Source organism: Daucus carota, chromosome 5 (assembly GCF_001625215.2).
Source record: "Daucus carota subsp. sativus chromosome 5, DH1 v3.0, whole genome shotgun sequence".
In the NCBI taxonomy this organism is placed as follows: Eukaryota; Viridiplantae; Streptophyta; class Magnoliopsida; order Apiales; family Apiaceae; genus Daucus; species Daucus carota.
In genome coordinates this window covers 9574785-9585869 of record NC_030385.2, presented here as the reverse complement: position 1 = coordinate 9585869, position 11085 = coordinate 9574785, and the positions used below count along the sequence as shown (strand labels likewise).

The 11085-nt window shown below is 32.6% G+C and overlaps 1 protein-coding gene across 1 annotated transcript; it reads right to left on the bottom strand.

The window, feature by feature from the left end:
- Positions 1–2159: 2159 nt before the first annotated feature.
- On the bottom strand, positions 2160–10220 carry LOC108219949 (FH protein interacting protein FIP2). The gene is made up of 11 exons (XM_017393551.2): positions 10089–10220; positions 9730–9839; positions 9377–9511; positions 7594–7749; positions 7318–7401; positions 7079–7125; positions 6601–6674; positions 5070–5128; positions 4800–4859; positions 3522–3602; positions 2160–2392 (listed from the first exon to the last, which is right to left on the bottom strand). Exons 1-11 carry the CDS (start codon positions 10129–10131, stop codon positions 2339–2341), a joined length of 903 nt encoding a protein of 300 aa, XP_017249040.1. The 5' UTR covers positions 10132–10220; the 3' UTR covers positions 2160–2338.
- Positions 10221–11085: the final 865 nt, after the last annotated feature.

The following is an 11085-nucleotide window of genomic DNA, read 5'->3' as shown; positions in this document are numbered from 1 at the left end:
ATTGTTCTTAATTCTTCATTTGATTATGTCATGTAATTATGTAAAATACTTACAAATATATATTTTTGATTGTGCTAATATTATATGTGTGTTTGGGCGCGCGTGTTTTTATTGTTTGTGGTATATAAATATATTTTATTTTGATTATATAAAATTATAAATTTATAGTATATACAATTAAAAAACAATATTAAATTGATTCAGATTGATGACCAATTGTACGAGGTCCCATCAATTGTATATATTCCAAGAATAGTAAACTTATATACTACTTGAAACATCATTACACCAACTAATTTTCTTTCACTATCTTCATCCTATAATAATATATAGACTATTATACCCACTACTGTCATCCACTATCTCAATTCTCAAAAATCTATTACTCCGTCTGTTTGGATTTAATAATCGCTTGACTTTTTTGCACGCACTTGTAAGAGTTTTGACCGCACACATAAAATTATTATTTTTAAACTTTTTCTTTTGTGAATAAAAGTATGGTACTAATATTTTTATTCACAAAAAGAAAATTTTAAAAATAATAATTTTAGGTTTGTGGTCTAAACTCTTAAAAGTGCGTGCAAAAAAGTTAAGAGACTAATATATCCAAACAGAACGAGTATGAAATATAAATGGGTCCTACTACTACATTCATTTTTCATCTAAATTTACTCTTTTTTATACTTTTTCCTGGTTTCGGTGTCCGAATCAAATGTATACAAATAATTGGCACGGGAAGAGTAATACATCGGATATAGTTACAAGCAGGGACGTAGCCAGACTTACCTGGACCTGCTGGATTAACATAAAGCAACTCAACCATGAGGGCAAACAAACAATTTCGTAAAAATAAGAGTAGAAATATATACCTACTGAGAAGGTCAGCGTGGGCAAGTACCCCCACTGCCCCCTCTAAATACGTCCCTGGTTACAAGTAAAGCATCTGATAGTAAATTAGCAAAAAAAGAAAAAGAAAAAAAAAAGCATCTGGTAGTACAGCAGCTGCAGCTTCACGGGAAGAAGCAGAGTGGGTGTCCCCTTCCTGCACCCCATCATCACGTCTTAATCGAATCTCATCTTATCCCCATACTTTCTTCTCTTCACTTTTCTTTTTTACTTATTCTTTTTTCTTTTTAAGAGCGTCTTATACGCGGACGGTGCGCAGTCCACGATGCTTACCGACATTAACACTAATATTATTAGTATCATTGATACTCCCTCCGTCCCAATCAATTCTATACAGTTTCCTTTTTGGATGATCCATCATTTCTATACATTCCCAAAATAGCAATTTTTTATAATATAAAACACTACTCCACCCACTACATTCTCCCACTATCTCCATTCTATAATAATAAAAACACTATTACACCCACTACTTTCCTCCACTACCTCAAATCTATTATTAAAAAATATGTGGGTCCCACCACTTTAACCACTTTCCATCTAACTTTACTCATTTCTTACACTTTTCTTGGTCTCCGTGTCCAATCCCAATGGACGGAGGGAGTATTATTATCCTGCGGACAGCTGACTCACATATATGATATATATGATATATGTGAAAATTCGTAAACTTTTCATTTTTCATCACTATTTCATAAATTAAGCCCGGTCTCCAAAATAAATTATCATTGCTCATATCATATTTGTAAAGCATCTTGTTTAAAATAATCGATTAAATTATGAGATATATAAAACATCATGCGTGATTTGGTAAATTTATGGAATATTTTATTTCATTAATACCAACTATATTGATTAATTATATTAAAAACATAATATATTGTTATTATTTTACATTATTAAAAAAATAAAATATATTATTATAATATGATAAAAAATTATATGAAATCAAACTTCAGGTTTCTAAAAATTGGTCGAATATAATCAATATCAAAAAATTAAGCTATAATTATGATTATAATATTAATAAGTAGGCTATAATTTATATACAAAACTTTTTATCATTGGAATGGTAAATTTTATACATGTTACCTCAAAAATTTATTTTGACATGTCATGCAGCTTACTAACTTAGGGTTTTGTAAGGTTGGACATGCTCTTTCAACAGTTACAAATGAATACACGATGCATCCTCAAAGACTAAACATCTGATATACTAGGAAATTGATAAATTCTTGCACAGTTTATCAATATGAACAAATCAAAATGCAAGCAATTAAATTATTTCTGTCGCTACTTACAAGCAAGCATTTGATACAGAGGAGTGTATAAAATGCAAGGTCGCATATATAAACTTATCAGGAGAAATAGTTACAGAAAAGACAAGAAAATAACTTATTTGTACTTTCATCAAAAAAGCAACTCCAATGTGTTATCTGATCGCACCCAGCAAGTTTGCACCATCAAGCTTTGCACCTTCCAAATGCTGCAAGTTAACAACCCCTAGATCAGACTTTACACATGTCCATACACAGACTGAAGGGTAAACATGGCTTCTCCACCATCAACAACACATATTTATAAAAATATTTCTAAAGACTTTTTTCTTGCTCAATAATTACTTGGCTCAAATAGGAGTTAAATCTACACTCACTATCTTCTAATGTTGTGTTTGGTTGGATGAATGAATATTGAAGGAATGAAATGAGATTCAAACTATATTGTGCGTAAAAGCTAAAAACTTACAAACCTTCCCCATTCTATTCATAACAATTCAAGCTAGAAAAAACTCACCAATTTGAGATGGAATGCTCTACTCTCCCTCGTACCCATTTTCTTCCCAAATCTCATGAAGGAATTTTAGCTCTCATTCTTTTTGTTTCATATCTTTCCTCTAACTCCGTTATTTCCCATTATATTCACCCATTCCATTCCATTCTCCCCAACCAAATACAACATAATTTTACCCTACCCGGAGTTGCCTTTTCTTACGTCACGTATCAGGTGGCAGCATCGGCCCTATAAATTATATGACTTCTATTTTTCACTTCCCAAGTCTATCGTCTTAATTTATCTTACCTGTTCAGCTTTTCTTCCAACTAAACCAAATTATAATGCAATATCTACGAGAATCAGTACAATATGACAAACAAAGGACTAGGTAACTATTATACAGAATCATAGCGGTGATAATGGCCCTGTTTGGGAATTAGCTGTTAGCGGTTAGCTGATAGCGGATTCATTAGCTGTTTTGACTAGCGGATTTAATTAGCTGTTTTGACTAGCGGATTTAGATTAGCTGTTTTGTCTAAATCTGTTTGGTAGTTAGCTGTTTGAACTAACTGTTTGTATTTTTTTAGACACAATCACAAACCTCTAATCCAAAAAGCTCCTCCACTTAGCTTTTTGAAAATTAGCTTATTGAGCTCAAACCGCTATTACAATCCGCTAACAACCAAACACCCAAATTAGATGATTCTTTCGGTCAAACCTCTAATTTAGCCCAAACCTCTAATTTTTGCTCAATCCTCTAACTTCCAAACAGGGCCAATGACAATCACATTGAGCTGAAGAACATTATGCAAACAAACTGGCATAGTTGCATATATACTTACAGTATCACGGAGATTCACATGACGCAGATAAGCTCGTTGGAGGTTTGCACCCTTCAGATTGGCATTATGTAACTTTGCCCCCTGTAACTCCATATAAGATGAAGTTATGCGTCAATTGAAAGCAGGAAGACGCGTTTATATGAGCTTTATATCAAAAATGCATAAAAAAATTATCCAAATATGTTGCAATGTGCATCATAGCCTGCAATGTTCATCTTGAAATAATTTACACTTCCACTACTACTAGCATTCATGCACCTCAATTACTTGTACAATACATGTGTTAACTCACCTTACACTCACCAAAATCTGCTGTAAGCTTTTGTATATATTACGAATTTACACCCGCCACAATCTGCTATAAGCTTTTGTATATAGTACTTTTTAACGCAACAATGATAAGTCAATCATACCAGCACTAGTGTATCTCATATTTTATTACCAGATGTGCTAATAAACTCAATTGAGTTTTCTGATGAAGTGGATTCTTAAGTTAATATTTCTTATCACCGAGAAGAATATAAGATACTTTGGATATGATTAACAGTGTCGAAAACTAAGGTTTTCAAGTTTGTGTTTTCAAGAATTTTGGTGATTTCAAATTTTGTAAGTGTAAATGCAGTTAAATCAAGCTAGAAATGTAATACAAATAAGAATATAAATGAGATTAGAGATAGTAGCAGAGATAGAATAGAGCTATCTTGCAGGAGAAGAAAGTTCCAGAGAAACTAGACAGAGTGTGGTGAGAACTGGTTTTCTTTTCATATATTCATAATGCATACTAGAAACTGCAAGTGCTGATTCTTGTGTGACTTCCTCGATCAGAACTACTCCTTAATGAGAAGACACAAATAACCTTGCTACTAGTACCACTTTTTCCACTTCTTGCGTGACTTCCTCGATCAGGACTGATTATATAGAAATACACATAAATTACAAATAATATGCATTTACAACTCGTAAAAAGTAAAAACTAAAACAAAAATCAGTTCACTCTATATCCTATTCTTTGTTAGCATAGACGAGTATATAAATACAAAATTGTACATAATTAGATACTAAATGGAAAATTTGTACTCATTTCACCAATTAGGTTTCTTGTAACATTCAAAAAGAATAATTATTAAACATCAAATGACATGACATCAATTACCAATATTTGCTTGTAGTTTTTTTTAATGCACATAAACCACGGAATCCTTTAACAAGATCCTGTTGATCTATATTTATGTCCTTTCAATACATTAAACTTTTTAGGATTAGCTTGAGAAGCTTCACCTTTAAATTTGCACCTTCAAGATTAGCTCCCTCCAAGTTCGCATTAGTAAGGTCAGCAGTCTGACAATGCACAAGGTTAGCAGTCTGAAAACACACATTAAAACACAACACACACACAGAAAAGAAGCATGAATTCTAGAATACATGCAAATGAAAATATTACTTTTGAAGTTGATCTAAAACGGATGTTTGAGGAAAAATTACACACATTGGTTGTGCTTCTTACGTAATAGAATGATGTCATGCAAAAAATAGTAGCTAGCATAAAACCTGTAGGTGAGCCGAGCGCAAATCTGCCCCACAAAAACTACAGTCTACTAGGCAAGCATCTGCAAAGCAAAAAAAAATTTGGATGTGACGATTCCACTGTTTATGATCACAAAAAAGCGAAGTCATCCTCATATGATGAGGAAAAAGGAGTTTTATATTTATTAGTGAATAGTTTAATCCTATCTAGTGACTGAAAATTAGTGTATGTAATTATTTAATTATATGTGTGGGTCTAGCAGATTATTATACAAGTAGTAATTGATATATGAGCCTTAATCCATCAGGATGTTTTAGGATTTTAATTCTCTATATAACCAATGCAATACCCCCACAAATTATTTAGACTTGATTATTGAGATATTTTGTACTATTGAATCGGGTCTCCTTATGGATTGCGATTCATAGTCTTTGTCCCTACTGCGGTGGGGAAACCCTGGCATAGTGGGGTTAATCCACCCAAGTTTTATCTTTTCATCATATTTAGTTCATTATCGTTTTCTTACAATCTTGTCCTGCATACTATAGATTCTTAACAAAAACTTTGTTTTAGCATAGTTAAAAATCGAAAGCAAAATTCAGGATGGAGTCAGACATGCTAAGAAAGTTGTTGGAAATAGTTTCAACTCTGTGTACAACCAGATCAGTGGAATTGCACACGAACATAAAACATTAAATTTTTTTTGCTATTTTACAAATAAATCAAACTGTGAGTAAAAATCACAATGTAGTGGTTGTGGACTCTGGAAACACCAGGGTTCAGACTTACAAAGTTCCAGATGTAACTCTTCGGGGCCGTTTGGCTAAACTTAAAAGAAGTGACTTCTTGCTTAAAATAAAAAAGTGGAGTAGAAGTGAGAAGTAGAAGTAAAACTTTTAAGTTTTTAAGTGTTTGGTTACTCGAACTTATAATTGTTTTTAGTGTTTGGATGATTTGACTCATAAGTTCATGCAGTGTTTGGTACATTATAATATTATTTTTAAAAGTGTTTAAATTGATAATAGATAAACTTGCTAAGAAATTTAAATACAGAATACTAAACACGGATAATCAATAAATCGGTGAAATATTTTCTAAGAATTAATCAAAATTTTTTAAATCAATCAGAGTTAACAATTGTTATTATATATTGAAAGAATAAATTACGAATTTTAAATTTATAATAGAAAAGCAGATATAATTATTCTTCATAAAATGCTAAGGTTTATAATATTGGTTGGTATGCATGAAGTAGCAAGTGTGTAATACAAGCAGATGCTTACAGCTGGAAAGAGAATGAGAAGCAAAGAAAAGAAGCTTGGGTTCCTAACTTCTAATTTTCCACTTCTTAAGCCTAAAATAAGCGCTTGGCTTCTTTTCCCAAACGGTGATTAAACTTCTGTTTTGGGCTTCTAGTTAAAATAAGCCCATGCTTCTGTGTCCCAAACACCCACTTCATTTACTGATTATATGTTTAAACTAAACATCAAAGTGGCAAAAGAAAAATCATAAAACAAACAGTAAGTAGTTACACTAAATACGTAGCAAGTTTACCTTGTAAATTTGCACTTTGGAGATTCGCTCCAGCTAATAAAGCTCCACGAAGATTTGCTCCTGTAAATTCACATCTTCCCTAGGCAAGATACAAACCATCTGAGGTGGCAAATCCACATATAAAGCATATACGTCTGCTATACCCCTCCTATATTTTCTATGTAAGAGGTTATCTCTATCTATTACCTTTAAAAAGAAGTTTATTTCCGTCATTTTTCTATAATAAAGGACTAAATGTCAACATTTGATGATTTATAAAGGTATCAGCGACATAGTTGATTTATAAAAGTATCAACATATTTGATGATTTATAAAGTATTAACATTTTCTTATAATGAGTATAAGATGGGTTATCTAAATTTGAAAGTGGACTACTGTCAGTAGTCCATGTTGGCAAATTAAAGATGCTTATCAATCAACAGCAACAAAAACTTCAGTCACAGAAATATTTTAGTAAATGCCCAATCACTATTCTTACTCGCGCAATGTTGCATTATGAAATATTGAGCCCTCAGCATCGACATCCTATAACAATATAAAAAAGAAAAATTGTTGTAGATTATAAAAATGCAAATACGGTAAATGCCTGCACATTATAGAATTGCTTAGTGAATATATGGAGCTGCTATAAATTTTACTTCTCAAGAATTAAAAAACTGGTGATGATGATACAGAAGTAGCAGAAATGGTACTTATGAAGAAACATAACAGACCCACCCGAAATTTTGCGCACTGAAGATTAGCGCGTGAGAAGAACACATTTTTAAGGCATGCATAACTGAAGTCCACATATGACAGATCCTGCAAATTAGAAATGAAAAAGAAAAAGGAAAATTTCATCATAGTAAATTGTAAAAGCTATGATGTAACTTCAAAAAACTTGTGTATGGAAAGCAAAAACATAAACAGACATAGAGTACTTGCATTATGAAGGTATGCAAATCAGAAAGATAGAGGTATATTGCCTAAATATACTGAAACGGCAAAACCTACCAATTTAGAAAGATCAAGACCAGAAATATTCACTCCTCTGAATCTGACTTTTTCAGATTGTATGCATTTAATGATATCGTTACGCGTCAACTCAGTATTCAGCTCCTCCTCCTCCTTCCTGTTGTTTAGAACAGTATTGATTTCATCTATTAGTCCCTGAAATTGAATAAATTTTTTGTTAAATTAATGAGATCAAGTTTCAGGAAACTAAGCTACATTTTCTATTATTCATTTTTTAATATATACTCCCTCCGTCAATGGGTTAGGCACAAAGATTAGGAAAAAAGTATGATCTAGTGGGAAAGAGAAAGAAAAGTGGGCAAAGTGGTGGGACCAATTGATATTTCATGTATAAAGTCAGTATAGTGGAGAAATATAGTGGATGTAAATAATTTTTATATTATAAAATTTTACTGTTTTTGGTAAGTTTTGAAATGTAAAGAATGAGAAGAGATATCCCAAAAAGGAAATTTTAAAGAGATGGTTTGGACAGAGGGAGTATATATATGTGAAATAGTAAACTTTGTTATGGCATAAATTGAGCGGGAGTAACTCCAAAATATAATCTTCTTTACTTTAACTGTTTCTAAAATAATCTAAAAGGGTTGTTGTTATACTTATACCTATGGCTCCAAGTACACCTTAGGAATAAGGATACTTAGTAGGATCTAATTCCTTGTTTTCTTGCTTTGGAAGGCGTACAAACCATCTACTTAAGCTAACGTAAGCTAAGTTAAGTGGACTCGGTACGGCTGTCTGATGTGTCGGATCCTTGGGTTTTTGAAAAATAAGATTCTTGGATGTGAGTCCGAAATTGGACAGGGGTGCAGGGATTAGGAAAATAAGATAAACATAAGGGAAAATTTATATGTTCTTAAACCATTTTACATTTTAAAAAGCATGTGCGACCAGTGTCTTCTACCCATTAAACTTATACAAGTTATATGCGTCATATCCGTGTCATAAAGTCAAAGGATGTCATAAAAAAAGTCATTTTTGGACCTCACTCATTACAAACAAGTTATTGCAAGGCTTTCTATATTATTATGAACTGTGGTTGTTACGAGATGAAGTGTCCGTCTTCAATATGAATAATTCGACTCCATTCTTGTACCCAGAGTCATGTCATATCTAGCCGACCCAGGCATAAGGCCAAAATCCAAGAGTCTGGGTAACAGAGTACTTTAATAATATTATAAGGTTGCTGCTATACCTATGGGTCCAAAAATACCTTAAAAAGATCTGTAGAGGTTACTTCAATGAGCATAGGGGATCTAATTCCTTTAGTTTTTTAGCTTTGACCGGCGCTAAAAAATATCTATCGCAAGTAATATTCTATAGTCTCTAGATACTGATCATGGATTTTACCACCTGGACTTACAGTGATGACTATAGCCTGAAAACTAATTTGAACAGTGCAAAGTAAGCAAACAACAAATTAAGAGCTAAAATAGAAAGTAGTCTGTGTTAAAGATCTATTCTTTAATTTGTTGTAAGTCGGTCACTTTAGGATTTAGATCACCACCCCGAAAAGAGCTCCTAGTGATTAATCCTACAATTCAAAAGGCTTTGATGTCAAGATGTGTGTTTTTGATATAGAATTTATTTTGTTGTTTACCTGAAACCTATACCTAACCCTAGAACAATAATTTGAGCAAAAATATTCAATCTATTATCAATACTAAATAAAAAAAATAGTTAATGGATCACTCATCACAGTGCTCGAAACAAGCTACACTACAAGACTAGGCATCAGTACACTTTAAAAAAAAAAAAATCTAACCAAAAGTTGAAAGTATTCTGCTTCCCGAAGAAGCTCTGAATACTCAGAGTCACTCAATGAAGAGACTACGCCATCCCTCAACCAATTTAATATATGACGAAAATGTTTCCCATCCCTGTCCACAAATATATAGCCCTGAAAAAAAAACAAAAGGGCAATTACTGGCTTGATGTGCACACATAAACCAACTTACCAACCAATTCCACTATATTCAAATATGATAAGAATGACACACGTATACAAGAAATTGAGTACAAATGCATACTGAGCTAAATACAATAGGTGTCGGAATCATTATCAACGAATTAAAATATCAAATCGTTAAACAAAAAGAGTAATGTCCAGCAATATACCTTCCCAGAGTCAGCACAGACAGAGTGGCGACCACTGAACATAGCGGCAAGCATGGAATCAGGCTCCCGCTGCGTCAACGTATCAATAGTAGTGCAAAATTTCTTCCCACCTGTATAACAAACACAACACATACATGTGATACAACAGATTACAAAAAACTAGGGTTCAATGGAAAGAGCACAACCAGTGAATTAAGCAAAAACTTAAATTAGGGTTTAAACTAGTCAGATACAAATAATTGGTTAGTGCAATTGGATACATAATCACATAAAAAAAAAACATCAATTCAATCTACATACATAAATCTAAGCAGTATATATAGAAATATATGTAAACGAGGAGCCAGCAAAGTAGTTACCGATGTTAAGACGGATGAGAGAAGAAGAGGTGTCGGAAAGCATGATCGCAAACCGGAGCTTGTTGACTCCGGATTAGTCTGTGGGTTCTGGAATATACAGTTAAAAATATTATCTTTAAAAATTTTGTTTAATAAATGTGTTATATCAATATTTTAATTTGTAAAATATTTTAAAATAATATATATAATTGTATGAACAAAATATCTTATAATATGTGTTAAATTAAATAGTCAAAATATATATATTGAAAAATGGAGGGACTATTATTATATTAAAAAATATTTAATAAGTTTTTAATATCCTGTACATTTAATTGGGTGAAGGCCTTATCTAACACTTTTTCAACAAAGAGTGTCCAAAATAACCTCGCCAGCGGCGAAAATGTGTCCTTGATACCCAGCTGAAGAAGCATACAAGTAATGCGTATACACGTTATAAACAAACAAATTCTACACGTGTAACCGAAAAGTTAAAACATATAGGGTTGACTCTGTAACTAATACCAGACTTTGATTACATATTATTAACTTAGATTACGCATTCTAATCATGCGAGTATCAGGCACACACATATCCAACATGCGTGCATCTTCTTATTGCTGTGATTGTTTTGTTAACACTTTACACACAAATCTAGTATAGTACACACATTTGATGGATATGAATTCAACCTATATGTATATAAACACTACATTTAGTAAATAGCCACTTAAATTCACTGTAAAGGAAATAATGAGGATATGAGTAGCGACTGCCCATCGATATTGGACCGGAGAAGTGGAAGCGATAGTGGGCATGTCACCTTTAGAGGACATGAGAAAACTGAAGCCATCCGGAAGGACCGAGGGAGAGAGATATAAATTGAAGGAACGACTTGCATGTTTATTAGTTTGTATGAGTATTAGTGAGGATATTCAGTTAAACTCAAGGCTACAAATAAGAGAATGGGAAATAATTTTATTGTTGTTTGCTTTGTCTGCTAGTGTAAACACTCACG